The sequence below is a fragment of the Ranitomeya imitator genome, chromosome 4, assembly GCF_032444005.1.
Source record: "Ranitomeya imitator isolate aRanImi1 chromosome 4, aRanImi1.pri, whole genome shotgun sequence".
Classification (NCBI taxonomy): domain Eukaryota; kingdom Metazoa; phylum Chordata; class Amphibia; order Anura; family Dendrobatidae; genus Ranitomeya; species Ranitomeya imitator.
The window spans coordinates 33,101,019-33,119,498 of record NC_091285.1 but is presented as its reverse complement, the minus strand read 5'-3'; the positions used below and the strand labels follow the sequence as shown (position 1 = coordinate 33,119,498).

At 43.2% G+C, this 18,480-nt stretch overlaps 1 protein-coding gene across 1 annotated transcript in view; it reads right to left on the bottom strand.

Moving 5' to 3' along the window:
• The window catches only part of CLINT1 (clathrin interactor 1), a 69,671-nt gene that overhangs the window by 7,053 nt on the left and 44,138 nt on the right, over positions 1-18,480 (bottom strand). The window contains exons 4-8 of the mRNA XM_069763498.1: positions 14,429-14,537; positions 12,754-12,918; positions 9,525-9,702; positions 2,359-2,596; positions 1,120-1,192 (exon numbers count right to left, since the gene is read on the bottom strand). Of these exons, the coding sequence (XP_069619599.1) occupies positions 1,120-1,192; positions 2,359-2,596; positions 9,525-9,702; positions 12,754-12,918; positions 14,429-14,537 (763 nt within the window). The remainder of the gene's footprint in view (positions 1-1,119; positions 1,193-2,358; positions 2,597-9,524; positions 9,703-12,753; positions 12,919-14,428; positions 14,538-18,480) is intronic.

Below are 18,480 nucleotides of genomic sequence, written 5' to 3'. Positions count from 1 at the left end.
GGAGGCCATCATACTGTGTGTAGCGGGTTGTGGGGGTCATCATACTGTGTATAGGCATCATACTTCTATTTTGGGGGAGGCTTCATACTTTGTGCCGGCTGTGGGGGCCATCATACTGTGTTGAGGGCATCATATTGTGTATGGGGCCCAGTATAATGTGTGGGGAGTAGTGGGACCATCAAACTGTGTGTGGGGGCATACATTTTAATTTTTTTGGGGTGGGGGGGTTGCAGGAAAGGATGGATAAATCACAGTGCAACGCATCAATGTTTAACTCAAACTCATACCTTATAAAAGTCAAGATACTATACATACATAAAAAATTAAATTATGGAATGGAGCACGAGTCAGCTTTATCTGGGAATAGCCTTCACGTGTCCCCACCATATATTACATTAATCGGCCAGAAGATGCTTTAGAAGTACGGTATCTAACAAATATAAAAGTTTCTCCAAGTTTTTTGGAACAAAAAATAAACAAATTGAGGCACATAATATGATTAAACAGTAAAGTGAGCACAACGCGCACATAAAATATAATGGGGGGAGCGGGAATGCCGGGGTCCGTTCTTGACGGAGTCGGACGTGTCTACTCTGTGACCGTCCTCTCGGCACAGCTGGCAAAGCAGGTGGTGCCATAACATCTGCCCGGCACTCAGAGATCCCTGAAGACCATTTTTGATGCCTGGCACGACGCCCGTGCTGCCACAACTCTACAAGAAATTCTCACCATCTGGCACAACCAACAGGACAGAACATATAAAAAAAGTGTTCTGCTTGGGAAATTGCTGGGAGGCCAAATACCGAGGCATAAAAATAAAGAAAAAAAAAACCCCGATGTACACAAACAAACTTCATCATCTCTGGAAACACAAGAACAATGAAGAATGGAGGGAACGCGGACCACCAAGGGATAGAATATGGCGTATTGCTGTAATAGGGACGTGGTTCCTCGGTCAGGTCTTACGCCGGCCATACACATTAGATGGCCGTTGGCCACATGGTGGCTCGGATGGCTCTCCCATACACCGGCGCGTTTCTTCAGCCACACGCGATCTATGAGAGAATTGTTTCCAGACATGCATACTTCCCTGTTTGCCCATTTCTGCCCATTAATTACCCAATTTAGCTTCTGAATCAAATAGTTCCACTAGGTCATTGGATGCTTTCTTACTCGCCTCACCAGAAGCAGCCTGAAAAAGAGAACGGCACAATTCATAGAACATAATAATATAAAAGTATAAGGACTAGTGATGAATGAACGTGCTGGGATAAGGTGTTATCTGAGCATGCTCGGGTGCTAACCGTGTGTCTTCGGTGTGATAAAAAAATGAGTTAGAGTCCCCGCGGTTGCATGTTTCTCGGCTGTTCGCCAGCCGTAACACATGCAGCCGCGGGGATTTGAACATATTATTCAAGCACGCCGAAGACACTCAGTTAGCACCCGAGCATGCTCAGATAACACCTTATCCCAGCACGTTCGCTCATCACTAATAATGACATTATAATCAGCCGGCAGCTCATTGTCATGTACAGTTAAAGGGCTACAACAAGATAACTAATTCTACTAATGTTTGAAAAATGAAAAAAGCTGGCAAGAAAATAAAAAAAAACTTAGTCACTGCATTATTCATTTATTTTTTCCATTGAAGAGACTGAAGCATGCCCCGTAGGTTTTTAACTATACCATTATGGCAAGTGGAATGGAAAAAAAAAAAAAAACAACTTGTCAAATCTTGAATTAATACATACGGTATATATTTTTTTACCGATGTGTGTGACATGCAGTGCATTATGCCAATCTTCCACCACCAGGTAACCTGCTAGGCCCTACCTCTGACTGGTATTTTATGCATATGAGCAGCTGAGTAGACGTGGGCGCAGATGCCGGCCGACGTGGTGGGGGCAGATGCCGGCCGACGTGGTGGGCACAGATGCCGGCCGACGTGGCGGGCACAGATGCCGGCCGACGTGGCGGGCACAGATGCCGGCCGACGTGGCGGGCGCAGATGCCGGCCGACGTAGCGGGCGCAGATGCCGGCCGACGTGGCGGGCGCAGATGCCGGCCGACGTGGCGGCCGCCACATGGTGACGATCCCGGCCATTACAGCTACATTGTGCTGGCTCAGCTCCTGCACCGCAGTCAAAAGAACATGGACTCGGTGACCCTCATATCTTGCTAACAGGTCAGAATTGGCTGAATGTCCAGTTTTTGCAGTTGTTTTTCTGCCTTTTACTATCAAATAATATTAATCACTTGATGCCATATTGTTACTAGCATACAATAAAGAAGCCCCTGTAAAAATCATAAGAGCGGCTGACCGATCGCCTGGAAAACATCAGAGAGCAATAGACTGACCGTATTTGCAGCAGGATGGCTGGTAGATGAGGAGAGGTCGGGACTTTCTTTATCTCCGGTGTAGTGTGCCGCTGCGCCAAGGTCGATTTTAGATGGGTTGCCCGTACGTTTGGAGCGGGTGGTGGTGGTCTCTGTGGCCTGAGTGATGTGGATGTGCTTGGTGGTGACAGTCTCCTCCTCATCTTTGAACTCTCCTGTTTGTTTTACCCGGTTATTTTTCCGTTCTTCTTCGCTGTCGCTAGAGGGGAGACAAATCATTCAGCTATATGAGCAGCTTAGGTGTCAATCATGGGGAAAAAAAAAAAAAATTATGTGGGAAACCTGATTCTCCAGGTTCGTACGATTATGGGGATATCAAACACAAAAACACACATATTATAAATATATATACACATATTATCTAATATATAAATCTGAATGTGTGTGTGTGTGTGTGTGTGTGTGTGTGTGTGTGTGTGTGTGTGTGTGTGTGTGTGTGTGTGTGTGTGTGTGTGTGTGAGTGTCCGGGATTGGCATCTGCACCGTCGCAGCTACAGCCGCAAAATTTTGCACAGTCACACGTCTGGACCCTGAGACCGTCATAGGCTATGTTGTGAGGTGAAATTTTAACCCCGCGCGTTCCAATTCACCAAACAATTTTGCCCCTATCTATATAATGGGAAAAAATGAAAGGAAAAGTGTTGGAGGCAAATTGACAGCTGCCAGATGTGAACAAGGGGGACTTAAAGGGAACCTGTCACCCCGTTTTTTTGAAATTGAGATATAAATACTGTTAAATAGGGCCTGCGCTGTGTGTTACTATAGTGTATGTAGTGTACCCCGATTCCCCACCTATGCTGAGAAATAACTTACCAAAGTCGCCGTTTTCGCCTGTCAATCAGGCTGGTCAGGTCGGGAGGGCGTGTTTGCATCTCGGCTTTGGGAAAATGGCCGCCGCGATCTCTAATGCGCACGCGCAGCATCTCGCGGCCATTTTCCTGAAGCCCCGTGCAGCAGAGCACTCGATCTGCGCACGCGCGGCCCCAGGAAGATGGCCGCCCCCACCGACGAAAGGGATGACAGCGCAGATCGCGCGCTGCTTGTTCACGTGCCCACAGTGGATTAGTCACCTCAACATGCAGACACCACTACGCCACCAACGTAAAGCTGAGGAAGAACCAGCGCTGTGAACACGCCCTCCCGACCTGACCAGCCTGATTGACAGGCGAAAACGGCGACTTTGGTAAGTTATTTCTCAGCATAGGTGGGGAATCGGGGTACACTACATACACTATAGTAACACACAGCGCAGGCCCTATTTAACAGTATTTATATCTCAATCTCAAAAAACGGGGTGACAGGTTCCCTTTAAAGAATGAGAGCGATGGCGCCAAAGAGTATATACCGTACAGTTGCTAAGGTGGGGCCCCGACATGGGATACTCACCACACACGGGGATATGAACACACACAAAATGCGCCACACACTACCACGTGCTTGAACACATTACCCTCAGCACACATTTCACCACAAATACACCAACCTCGCCACATAAAAGTCGAAACACAAAAGTCGCCACTCAAAACTCGCCACGCGCAGAACTCGCCACATGCAAAAACTAGGCTCTTGCAAAACTCGCCACAAGTGCAAAACTCACCTCATGGAAAACTCGCCACACGCAAAACTTGCACACGCGGAAAAATTGCCACATGCACAAAAGTTGCAACACATGCAAAAGTTGCCTCACACAAAACTTGCACATACTCAAAAGGCACCACACATAAAACTCACCACGCGCAAAACTCGCCATGCGCAAAACTTGCTGCACACAACTTGCTACACTAACCTGTCACATGCAACTCGACACACAAAAAGTTGCTACATGCATGTCGCCACACGCAACTCAACACACACAACTTGACAAACGAAACTCGCCCTAAAACACACACAAGTCTGGTATTATCCTTCAAAAATAAAAATCTGATTAATAAGCAGACAAACTACAACAAATGTACCATATAGGAAATACGGCAGCTGTCAGTCACATGACCTGTCTATTATGTGTATGTGTGAGCTAATATATACTGCCAGGGGGGAGGGCTTCCTGTTGGCTGGGGATTTATCAGGCTGCCAATTTAGCTTACAAATACTGAGGTAAAAATACTGACCCACATAACGTGTGAACGAGGTCTAATACAGGAGAAGATGACACACAGGTATATACTATATACAGGGGAGATGACACAGATATATACTATATACAGGAGAGATGACACACAGGTATATACTATATAGAGGAGGAGATGACATACAGGTACATATATATACAGGAAGAGATGACATACAGGTATATACTATATACAGAAGGAGATGACACACAGGTATATACTATATACAGGAGCAGATGACCTACAGGTATATACTATATACAGGAGGAGATGACATACAGGTATATGCTATATATAGAAGATGACATGCAGGTATATACTATATACAGGAGGAGAGGACACAGATATATACTATATACAGGGGAGATGACACACAGGTATATACTATATACAGGAGGAGATGACATACAGGTATATACTATATATAGAAGGAGATGACATTCAGGTATATACTATATATAGGGGAGATGACACACAGCAGGTATATACTATATACAGGGGAGATGACATACAGGTATATACTATATACAGGAGATGACATACAGATGTATACTATATATAAGGGAGATGACAAACATGTATATACTGAGGTGATGAGGTGAAAATGAGAGGTGTGAGGTGAAAATGAAAAGGTGTGAGTGCAAAATGAGAGGAGTGAGGAAAAATAGTGGAGTGATCAGAAAATGACAGATGTGAGGTTGAAATGACAAGTGTTAGGGGGGAATGAGAGGAGTGAGGGAGAAAATGAGAGGTGTGAGGGAGAAAATGAGAGATGTGAGGGGGAAAATGAAAGATGTGATTGGGAAAATGAGAGGCGTGATGGGAAAATAAGACAAGTGAGGTGCTATAACTAACCACAGATATTTACTATGCCCAGGCAATGCCGGGCTCTTCAGCTAGTCTAATATATAAAGCTGAATGTTTGTGTGTGTATGTATGTGTGTATGTTCAGGATTGGCATCTGCACCGTCGCAGCTACAGCCACAAAATTTTGCAGTGTCACACGTCTGGACCCCGAGAGAGTCATAGGCTATGTTGTGAGGCGAAATTAACCCTGCGCGTTCCAATTCACCAAACAATTTTGCCCTTATCTACATAATGGGGAAAAAGTGAAAGGAAGTGTTGGAGGCAAATTGACAGCTGCCAGACGTGAACAAGGGGGACTTAAAGAGTGAGAACGATGGCACCAAAGAGTATATACCGTACAGTTGCTAAGGTGGGGCCCCGACATGGGATACTCACCACACACAGGGATATGAACACACACACACACACACACACAAATAGCCACACACACCATCCTCGCCACATAAAAGTCGATACACAAAAGTTGCCGCTCAAAACTCGCCACGCGCAAAACTAGGCTCACGCAAAACTCGCCACACGTGCAATACTCACCTCATGGAAAACTCGCCACACGCGGAAAAATTGCCACATGCACAAAAGTTGCAACACATGAAAAAGTTGCCTCACACAAAACTCGCCACGTGCAAAACTCGCCATGCGCAAAACGTGCTGCACACAACTTGCTACACTAACCTGTCACATGCAACTCGACACAAAAAGTTGCTACACGCATGTCGCCACACAAAAGTCATCTCACAAAAGTCATCTCACAAAAGTCGCTACATGCATGTCGCCACACGCAACTCAACACACACAGCTTGACACATGAAACTCGCCCTAAAACACACACAAGTCTGGTATTATCCTTCAAAAATAAAAATCTGATTACTAAGCAGACAAACTACAAGAGCAACAACTGTACCATATAGGAAAAACGGCAGCTGTCAGTCACATGACCTGTCTATTATGTGTATGTGTGACCTAATATATACTGCCAGGGGGAGGGCTTCCTGTTGGCTGGGGCTTTATCAGGCTGCCAATTTAGCTTACAAATACTGAGGTAAAAATACTGAGCAAATAACGTGTTAACGAGGTCTAATACAGGAGGAGATGACACACAGATATATACTATATACAGGAGGAGATGACACAGGTATATACTATATACAGGAGGAGATGACACATGTATATACTATACACAGGAGGAGATGACACACTGGTATATACTATATACAGGGGAGATGACACAGGTATATACTATATACAGGAGGAGATGACAGGTATATACTATATACAGGAGCAGATAACTTACAGCTATATACAGGAGGAGATGACATACAGGTATATACCATATAAAAGAGGAGATGACATAGGTATATAGAGATGACACAGCAGGTATATACTATATACAGGGGAGATGACATACAGGTATATAGTATATACAGAAGAGATGACATACAGGTATATACTATATACAGGAGGAGATGACACATAAGTATATACAATATACAGGGGAGATGACACAGGTATATACTATTTACAGGGGAGATGACATACAGGTACATACTATATACAGGAGATAACATACAGGTGTATACTATATATATGGGAGATGACAAACATGTATATACTGAGGGGAAAATGAGAGGTGTGAGGTGAAAATGAGGGGTGTGAGGGAAAATAGTGGAGTGATCGGAAAATGACAGATGTGAGGTCGAAATGACAAGTGTTAGGGGGGAATGAGAGGAGTGAGGGGGAAAATGAGAGGTGTGAGGGAGAAAATCAGAGGTGTGATGGGAGAATAAGAAAAGTGAGGTGCTATAACTAACCACAGATATTTACTATGACCAGGCAACGCTGGGCTCTTCAGCCAGTATATATATCTATCTATATCTAGCTCTGGCAGAAATTAAGAGAACACTGCAAAATGTTCAGTTTGTCTGATTTTCCTCTTTATAGGTAAATTTTTGAGTAAAGTGTAAATTGTTCTTTTATTCTATAAACTACTGACAACATGTCTCTGACGTTCCAAGCAATACATTTTGTATTTATTTGCAGAAAATAATGGTTAAAATAACAAAAAAATGCATTGCTTGCAGACCTCAAATAATGCAAAAAAAAAAACCCAAGTTCATAATCATTTAGGAACAGCAATACTAATGTTTTAGCTCAGGAAGAGTTCAGAAATCAATATTTTGTGGAATAACCATGATTTTTAATCCCAGCTTTCATGCATCTTGGCATGCTTTCCACCAGTCTTTCACACTGCTTCTGGTACAAAAATGTAAGCAGTTCTTCTTTGTTTGATGGCTTGTGACTGTCCATCTTCCTATTGATTAAAGGGAACCTGTCACCCCGTTTTTTCAGTACGAGATAAAAAATACTGTTAAATAGGACTTACCAAAGTCGCCTGTCAATCAGGCTGGACAGGTCATATGGGCGTGGCGATATCGCTGTTTCTTCCTGAGGCCGCGCGTGCGCATATGGAGTCCTCTGCTGCCCGGGCCTTCAAGAAAATGGCCACACGCGCGGCATCCCGCGGCCATTTTCCTGAAGGCTCGGGCAGCAGAGGACTCCATATGCGCACGCGTGGCCTCAGGAAGATGGCCGCCCCCACAGATCACCAGGGAAATAGCGCCCAGTGGATTCAGAAGATGGGCATGCGCAAACCAATGTTAAAAAAACAGACAATGTGATTTTCTGGATTTTTTTTTCTCAGTTTGTCTCCCATAGTTGAGGTCTACCTATGATGTAAATTACAGACGCCTCTCATCTTTTTAAGTGGTGGAACTTGCACTATTGCTGACTGACTAAATACTTTTTTGCCACACTGTATGTTTTAATTACTTTTTATTAGAGAAGTGCGTTGACAAAAAAAACATGAAAAAGTTATTTCTATTTTTTTCCTCCAGTAGTTTACAGTACGAGTTAACCTTATTCTGATAAATCGAACTTTTATATATCAGGTAATGCCAAGTATGCTTTCTTTTTTCTTTATTATTAAAGTGGTGAAAAGAGATGTGAAACTTTATATTTTTCAAAACTTTTATTTTTACTGCTAGATGTTTTAGTAGCCCCTCTGGGGAACTTGAACCTCTGATCTTTCAGGTCTCTTGTCTTACACGTCACAATACTTCTGCTTTTTGGGCAGCGTGAATCGGCCGACAGGTTCTCTTTAAAAAAAAAAGAAAAGGATCTTTGCTATGAAATCTGAGAGCAGCATGATGTAGGGGCAGAGAGCCTGCTTTCTTGCGTTTGATTGCAATCTCATTTGCTTATTTTTCGCAGGGAGCGCAGCAACTTCCTACGCACACCAGCTGGACCTCCATAATGACCACCAGTACCGTCCAAGAACGTGATACAATCTTTTCTTGCGTCATAATGGAGAGGTCTGAATCATAACAGAGGACTATACAGATTCTCATTAACCCCTTAACGCCGCAGCCTACTTCCGTTCTTTTCTTCCCCTTCCTCCAAATGCGGCGATACCACTTGTGTACGGTATTGTTTTAATACCGTATGTTTATTTTCAATGGGGGTCATATGAACTTTTAGGTCTTTTTATTTTTCTTTTCATATACATTTTTTTTTTTTTTTTAAACTTTTTACTGTTCTTGTTAGCCCCCTTAGGGAACTTGGAGATGTGATCGTCTGATCGCTTGTGCTATATACAGCAGTGTCATAGCAGCGCTGTATATTGCAGAAATCACAGTCTCCTCTGAAGCCCGGCCACGGGCGGGGTTTCAAAGAAGCTCTGAAATGACAAGCATGGGGGTCATCAGCAGACCCCCGGCTGTCATGACAACCTATTGGCGACCCGCGATTAAGTCACGGCACGTCGGCGAGTGTTAAATGCGATGTCAGAGACTGACGGCGGCATTTAACAAATTAACAGCTGCGGACGGACGGAGCATTGCTCTACTAGCGATTATTAGGGGCAGGTGCTGGCTGTATTACACAGCCATCACCTGCTGTGTATGGGGCGGGCTCTACGAGTGAACCCACTCCATACACCCGATTCCATACATATATGGCGTCCATCATGAAGTGGTTAAAGGGGTGGTCGCATCTTGACAACACCTCCCCCATTAATAACCAACCTATCCATATTTTATTGCCATGGGTCCAGTTCCTGGCATGAAGGGACGTGTGTTTTCCCCACAAGTCACTCACCTGCACCTCTCAGGAGACTCTTCTCGGTCTTTCCTTCTGAACTTGTTGATGGTGTCGTCTATGGTGCTCCCGATCTTGTCGCTTATCTCCCCTAACTTGTCGCTGAATGGGAACCCCGTCTTACTTTTGTCCCACTCTTCGTCCCATTTGGATCTAGGTTCGGAGTCGTAGCGCTCATCTGTAGGACATCCAGCACAGACAGGTTAAAGCCCCAACAACTCCCAAATCGTGAATGTGAGAGAAAACGGGAAATCTAAACCTGACATATGACATCACGGACGCTTCCGATACAGATCCAGCGTGCGGATTACATATGTGACATTTATTAATGCTGGTCGTGACAATTAAAGAGCAGCGTTGTATGCAGACAAGGCCATAAATCAGGTGCTATGGTCAAGGCGCAAAAGCGTAACACTTGATTCCACTTTGTCAGCGCTGGTTTTGCTCAGTCATTTCCCAGACTTTGAGGCCATTAGAAAAGTTTTCTGTGATGGTGCAGCAGAGTTTCGACAGGTATATAATAAAGGAAAAAAAGTTATTTTACAGCCATGACTCCCTGATCGCTGGGGGTCCCGACATGTGGGAACCCCGGTGACTTTGAAACGAGCCATTATCACGGCGCACAGGCGCCATCTTTAGATTCACGGTCTAGGAGACTGCTGGTACGGCATCCTACCATTTCTGGGGTGCGTCGCCAGCGTTCCCATCTAATGGGGAATTTCAGAGTAGTATTAGTAGATGATTCCTCCTGCGCACAGACACGAGATTAAATCAGGGAATTAATTCAGCCCAGACCATGGAGCAAATCATGAATCACCAAAACCACAAGGTCAGGATTGCCATCATTGGTAAAGTGTTAGGATATGTTCACACGTTGCATTTTTTTTGCAGGTTTTGCTGCGCTTTAGTTGTCTCTGATGCAACCTCCACTGTTTGCTATGGGTGCAAAAAAAAAAACACGGGGCAAATATGCAGAAAAAACACTGAAAGACCAGTTTCCCCAAAAAAATCGCAGCAGTTTTCTAAATCAGTCGGGAAAATAAAACCGACGTGTTAATGAGATTTGTGAAATGTCAGACTTTGCTGGTACTGTAAAACGCAGCGTAAAATTAGCATTAAAAAATACAGCAAAAAAAATGCTAACGCAACATGTGAACATAGCCTAAGGAGTCGACATCTTGGAGGGATTTTTGCTGAAGTAGAAAGAAGAGAGGGGAACAGATGCAGGGAGCCGCGCCTGTGCTGCACAGACAGCGGGGAGAGGACAGAGACAGCAGAGCTAAATAGCGCAAGCTCGAGGGGCACACTGCAAGGAAGGCCTGGTACACGTTTCAGATGGGGGTGACTGATACATTTCTGCGTTTTTTGTTTTTATTTTTAGGTGGGATCGAAAACAATTGAGCAGGAAAACTGTGTGTCCAAAAAAACGTACTTCTTTCTGGCTTCCCTAACATACTATTGGGTTGTCTCCCTGGTTGGGAATGGCTGAAATCTGACTATAGAGAAGTTTACTTCCGATTGGTCTGGTGGCGACGTACGTTTTTTGGTAGTTTGCCCCCCCTTTCCCTATGGATCTTATAGTAATCCCTCACATTAGACAGACCACCCTGGAACAGTTGCCGCTGCTATATTACACACTTGGTGTCTCTCTTCGCTCATTTATCCTCTATACCAGTATTTCCCAGTCCTCATGGACCCCAACAGGTTATGTTTTCAGGATTTCCATAGTGCTGCACAAGTGAGAGATCTCCTGATAATTCCATCACCTGTGTAATACTAAGGAAATCCTGAAAACATGACCTGTTGGGGTCCGTGAGGACTGGAGTTTGGGAAACACTGCTCTATACGAACATTAAAAAAAACGCGGATATGCGAAAACGTGGAGACCTGGTGAATATAGCGAAATACAGCAGCTTTCCGCATTTGTGTATGGCTCATTCAGACGTCAGTTCTTCTCGTACGTCTGGGATTTTCGTGGATAGCACTCAAACCTATGAACGTCTATGGGAAAACTCACGTCTGATTTTTTTTTTTTCCTTGGACCGAAAAATCTTCTGGTATTAATGTTGCGCTGGATCAAACTCACCAATGCAAGTCTATGGGTCCGTGAATACAACAAGACAGCGAATGGATGCCACCAATGTGTCGTCCGTTTTTCAAGGACTGTTTGATAAGAGAAGACTAAGGAACCCCCATAAATTTATCATCCGGAAAAAAAAAAAAAAAAACGATAAAACTGACGGTAAAAACTTACCGAATTCTGATGAAACGCGGACCATTTTATTTTTTTTTTGTATAAAAAATAAAAATAAATCACTGGTGTCCGAGTGAGCCCTAACAGGTCGGTTTTACCTTCCAGGTGTCATTTTTTTGGTACATAAAGAGGTTTAGCATTTAACGGAAATTGGGGGGAAAAAAATGCAGAAAAAAAATATATTTGATCCATTTTTAATGCAGCACATTAATCTCAAACGATTAATTATTTATTTATTTTTTAAATAAAGAGGGGTTCTGCTGAATAATAAGCTTTTTTTTAAATAATATATTAATATGGTGGGACTCGCAGCCCACAGGGAATGGTTAACAATATGTAGCCTAGTCAGACATCCTTGGGGTCCTATAATGGACCCTGGATAGTATAACCTCCACATGGCACAACCACCAATCACACGCAATTAAAGGAGGATCATTCCCATCTATGTTCCTGAATGCAGTGGAGAAGACCTTGTCATCTCCTCCATTTGTGTCGGGGTGTGATCAGCATGACTAGTATATGTTACGGCCTGTCCTTGATGAGAGTGCTCGTCATGTGTGATGAAGTCCCAAACCGTCTAAAACTAGGCACAGACCATAATGTTACATGGATGGATGTAGATTAGTGATGAGCGGACGTGCTGGGATAAGGTGTTATCTGAGCATGCTCGGGTACTAACAGTGTCTTCAGCATGCTCGAAAAACATGTCCGAATCCCAGCGGCTGCATGTCTCGTGACTGTTCTACAGCCACAGGCACTCGGACATATTTTTCGAGAACGCCGAAGACACTCTTAGCACCCGAGCATGCTCAGATAATACCTTTTTCGAGCACATTCGCTCATCATTAATGTAAATTAGTCCAAAAGGGGAAAAGATTTTGCGCTTTCATTGCAGTATGCCCGCACAATGCCAAGCTATAATCACTGTGATCCCCCCTGCCATTGCCATTTGTGCAGCACACGCCCGGTACTCACTGTATCTGAACCCCCCGGCACTTTCTGAGGACACCCCAACGTATTTGTCCTTGTTCTTCTTGGCTTTCTTCCTCTCCTCTCGGAGGCGGTCGTCGTCCTGGACAAACTCCACCATTTCTTTTACCTTCTGCCGGATGTTGATCCCCTGGTCTTTTCCGTTTTCATCTAGAATGGGAATAATAAACGCATATTAGGGACGTCTAGTGCGGAGAGACGACCACTTGGAGTTTATCTGTTCTGGCGATTATTTAGGAGGACGTTAATGGGTTTGCAGGTGTAGACCCCACAGCTCTGAGGACCCCCCAACTTCCTTACAGTCCAACGACAAGACCCCTGGTGTCGCCGGTCAATGTGCAAAGTCCCCTAGGGTGGCGCTGTACATTACAGGTGATCCCAGGGAGTCTCAGAATTTGGGATCTGCATGAACAGTAGGTCACCATTCAGAATTGGTAATCCAAGTACTGGATGGAAACATCCCTTTAAATTACTGCGGCTGCCGGCACAGGCAGCGCTAACTATCAGACTTTCTGGATGGTCCAGGACTATGGTGCTCATTACCTATCCACAGATCGAGCCATCAGTATCAGATTGGTACTCTGCACCCCCCATGATACCCCACGTTGTAGCAGTCCTCGGTCTTGGTGGAGCTGCAGTACCCGTGAAGGCCACTACTTAATATATGGCGCTGTGCTGATTTGTACTCCTGGTGGCCATGGGACCTGATCACCACTGATCGGTGGGAGGGTGTCGGACCCCATCAATTTGATACCGACGACTGATCCCAACGGCAAAATTAAATATTACATCCCCTAGACATCGCCTTTACATAGGATTTGCAATATATTACACCTGAATGTGGATACCAAATCTTAAAGAGTTAAATGCGCTGCCAGGAAATAAAAAAAAAATCATATTATATTAAATATTTCACGACTTCCCATGCCGCCTCCTCATTACTACAACTGCGCTCCTGTCCCCCATTAAAGGCGAGCACGCACAAAGAGCCAATTTCAGGCAAATTAACACGTTTTACTGGGCAGACAACACACGGCGTGCGTCAGTGTCTCCTAATTGCAGATAACCTGGCTGTGAAAGAGCCAGCCACTCCGCCGGCGTAGAATAATACACTGTCTGCCGCCTCCTCCGCCACTAGATCCCCCCCCTTATTATTAGTTTGTTTATTTTATTTAATGCATTCAAAACCCTCCCTGGCTTTTCCTTTGCACTGTAAATACGACTTGGCGCAGGCCAGAGGGACGGCGGGCAAGAATAATCCCGGCTTCAAACAGCCGCGCGCTCGTGTGGTGGAGGGCCGACCTTTTTTCCCGCTGTATAATTAAAGCGCTCCCTTTTCTTCCTGCCGCCACAAGGGACCGGCCTCTGGTGCATATTTTAATATAAACCCGGGCCGCTCGTGTTGTGCGGCTTGTGTTGTTATTAGGTTTCTCCTCTCGGCAAAAAAAAAAAAAAAAAAAAGAAGTTCTTCTCCTCGCTAATTAATACTCTAGGGCCCGGTGTCTTGGAATGTGTTCTTCACACAGCCTGCAGCCGCTCGGGCCCAATTAGGCCTCCGCAGCCTGTGAAGACGTTCGGGTGAGTGACAAGTCCGACAACTGCTTTAATTTGCTCCCTCCCAAGGTTTCCCCCCCCCCCCCTCTTCTTTGCTAATACTCACCTACAAAGTGGTAATTTTCTAAGGATCGCAAGTCATAAATGTGCTCCCTGGCGCTCGTGACGACCCGCTCCGATCCGTTCCGTATGAGGTACGCCAGCAGCAGCAAGGACTGGAGGGAGGGGAGAGACAAAAGGTGGAAATTAGTCATTTCGGAAGCTGCCGCCACCGTCGGGGTGCGTTAGTGATCTGTAACCCTGTGTGTGCCAGGGGTAGAAACGGGCTGATATACATGGTTATATCTGGCTCTGGATGCTTGGGACCCCCCCAACGGGACGGAAACGATATTTGCACTGAGGGCATTGAGCCCGATCCACCTGTATACACCAATTCCTTCTTTAATGCGCCGTGGTCCTATATAAATGATAGAAAATGAGGATATAAAGCAGATTGGGACAAGCGGATCTCTACTACTACTGCAATAGAAAGCAGCCTAGAAACAGCGACACCTGCAGTTCTAAAGGGTGTACTACAATGAATTAGCATTTACTGGTGTGCACGCAGTATACAGATTGGGCCCCCTAGTGGTGGGAACAGGCAGGAGGATTTTTTTTTACCCGACAGATAGTTTTAAGTACGGAAGTACAGTTGTGGCCAAAAGTATTGACACCCCTGCAATTCTGTCATATAATAGTCAGTTTCTTCCTGAAAATGATTGCAAACACAAATTCTTTGGTGTTATTATCTTCATTTAATTTGTCTTAAATGAAAAAACACAAAAGAGAATGAAGCAAAAAGCAAAACATTGATCATTTCACACAAAACTCCAGAAAAGGGCAAGACAAAAGTATTGGCACCCTCAGCCTAATACTTGGTTGCACAACCTTTAGCCAAAATAACTGCGACCAACGGCTTCCGGTAACCATCAATGAGTTTCTTACAATGCTCTGCTGGAATTTTAGACCATTCTTCTTTGGCAAACTGCTCCAGGTCCCTGATATTTGAAGGGTGCCTTCTCCAAACTGCCATTTTTAGATCTCTCCACAGGTGTTCTATGGGATTCAGGTCTGGACTCATTGCTGGCCACCTTAGAAGTCTCCAGTGCTTTCTCTCAAACCATTTTCTAGTGCTTTTTGAAGTGTGTTTTGGGTCATTGTCCTGCTGGAAGACCCATGACCTCTGAGGGAGACCCAGCTTTCTCACACTGGGCCCTACATTATGCTGCAAAATTTGTTGGTAGTCTTCAGACTTCATAATGCCATGCACACGGTCAAGCAGTCCAGCGCCAGAGGCAGCAAAGCAACCCCAAAACATCAGGGAACCTCCACCATATTTAACTGTAGGGACCGTGTTCTTTTCTTTGAATGCCTCTTTTTTTCTCCTGTAAACTCTATGTTGATGCCTTTGCCCAAAAAGCTGTACTTTTGTCTCATCTGACCAGAGAACATTCTTCCAAAACGTTTTAGGCTTTTTCAGGTAAGTTTTGGCAAACTCCATCCTGGCTTTTTTATGTCTCGGGGTAAGAAGTGGGGTTTTCCTGGGTCTCCTACCATACAGTCCCTTTTCATTCAGACGCCGACGGATAGTACGGGTTGACACTGTTGTACCCTCGGACTGCAGGGCAGCTTGAACTTGTTTGGATGTTAGTCGAGGTTCTTTATCCAACATCTGCACAATCTTGTGTTGAAATCTCTTGTCAATTTTTCTTTTCCGTCCACATCTAGGGAGGTTAGCCACAGTGCCATGGGCTTTACACTTCTTGATGACACTGCGCACGGTAGACACAGGAACATTCAGGTCTTTGGAGATGGACTTGTAGCCTTGAGATTGCTCATGCTTCCTCACAATTTGGTTTCTCAAGTCCTCAGACAGTTCTTTGGTCTTCTTTCTTTTCTCTATTCTCAATGTGGGACACACAAGGACACAGGACAGAGGTTGAGTCAACTTTAATCCATGTCAACTGGCTGCAAGTGTGATTTAATTATTGCCAACACCTGTTAGGTGCCACAGGTAAGTTACAGGTGCTGTTAATTACACTAATTAGAGAAGCATCACATGATTTTTCGAACAGTGCCAATACTTTTGTCCACCCCCTTTTTTATGTTTGGTGTGGAATTATATCCAATTTGGCTTTAGGACAATTCTTTTTGTGTTTTTTCATTTAAGACAAATTAAATGAAGATAATATCAAATAATTTGTGTTTGCAATCATTTTCAGGAATAAAATGAGTATTATCTGACAGAATTGCAGGGGTGTCAATACTTCTGGCCACAAATGTATGTGGGTGAGAAGTGCTGTACTGATAGATAGAAATGCCGCTTTATTACCCAGTTTGGATGATTTTTTTTTTTACTTAAAATGTCTGCATTTGGGACTCAGAATAAAATATTTGTACTTGGGCGTCAAAAATTTTACACCCTTCAGCTACTATAGCCCCTAAAAGCGTTACACTATCTATTCCTGCCTGCAGAACGAGTTAATTAAGAATCCGTCAGTGAGCTCATTCAGATTGAAAGAGTCTGTAGCTCTTTTCTCTGTCTTTTTCAGAACCGATTTATGACCCCATCACAGTTCAGTGTGCAGGGAAACAAAAGAGCCTCTAAAAACAAAACATGTAACGAAACCAAAATTGCAAAAATTAGTTTTAGACGCATACTTTTTTCAATTTTTTTTTAACATACACGTATAAAAAAAATGAATAATAAAAAAAAAAATTGTATATATATATATATATATATATATATATATATATATATATATATATATATATATATATATATATATATACACACACACACACACACACACACATACATATATATATGTATATTTTATAATAAAATTACATCAAGCCTATGTTAATATGTTTTTCTAAAATATATATTTTTGTTGGATAAATCTAATAAATTATATGCAGTTTTAGTGTAATAGTTATAAAAATGTGTAATACACATATATACATGCGCACACGTGTAATATACGGTATGTTTCCATAGAAACATTACACGTATAATATATGTTTTCATAGAAACATTAAAATAAATTATATACACAGACAAGTGTGTATGTATGTAATTTATTTTAATATTTCTATAAAAACATTATGTGTGTGTGTGTGTGTGTGTGTGTATGTTCACGCGCATGTATATATGTGCATTATACATTTTTATATAAATTTTTATTACAATTAAACTGCATATAATTTAGTATATTTACCCAAATACCCAGATAAATATATTAAACTAAATTCCATGTAATTTTATTGTGTGTGTGTGTAATATATATATATATATATATATATATATATATATATATATATATATATATATATATATATATATATATATATATATATATACACATATACATACATACATACATACATATATATTTTTTTATTTTTTTTAAAAGTATGTACGGTATTTAAATTGACCGATAATATGGACCATCACTTCAAAAATGGGGCAACACTTGACCATCACATGACCTAGAGGTGCAGAGAGACCCCCGTAACTGCAGGGCTAACCTCCATGTTGCTGGTGTCCCTTCTGTTCTCCAGACTAATATTTGCGGAAGTGACTGAGAATGAAGGTGCCGAGTTATAATGAAGCAGTGAAGTGCATCCGACACCTACACATTCACAAAGTGACCAAAAACCGAACCATTCACTCGGGACCACATAGAAAAAATTAGCATCAACCAGCTATTCATTAGGTAAAAGAGAATCTCGAGCAACGGATCATAACTGGAACAGTAAAAGTTGGGTAGAATATTAGGCAACGCTTCTCAATATTACAACAGAAATAAAATTACCCCTTTAATTCAGGAGCCTATTAAAAAATACCCCCCTCCCTATAGGAGATGGGAGAACTTCAGCTAAAGGCTTCAAGGGTTGGTGCTAACAGCTTCCACTTTTGCGCTCCCAGCTGAGATGTTTATGGACAGTTTTATATGCCTGGCATCCGGCTGAAAAGGACTTGGGGGAGGGGCTAGGAATTTGCTAATGCAGCTCATCTCTGAAAACTGAAAACCCCAATATATACATTATAACAGGATCCACCACTCACAATAGCTGATGTCACAGCTCACCTCCCCCTCCTGTACAATGACCCAT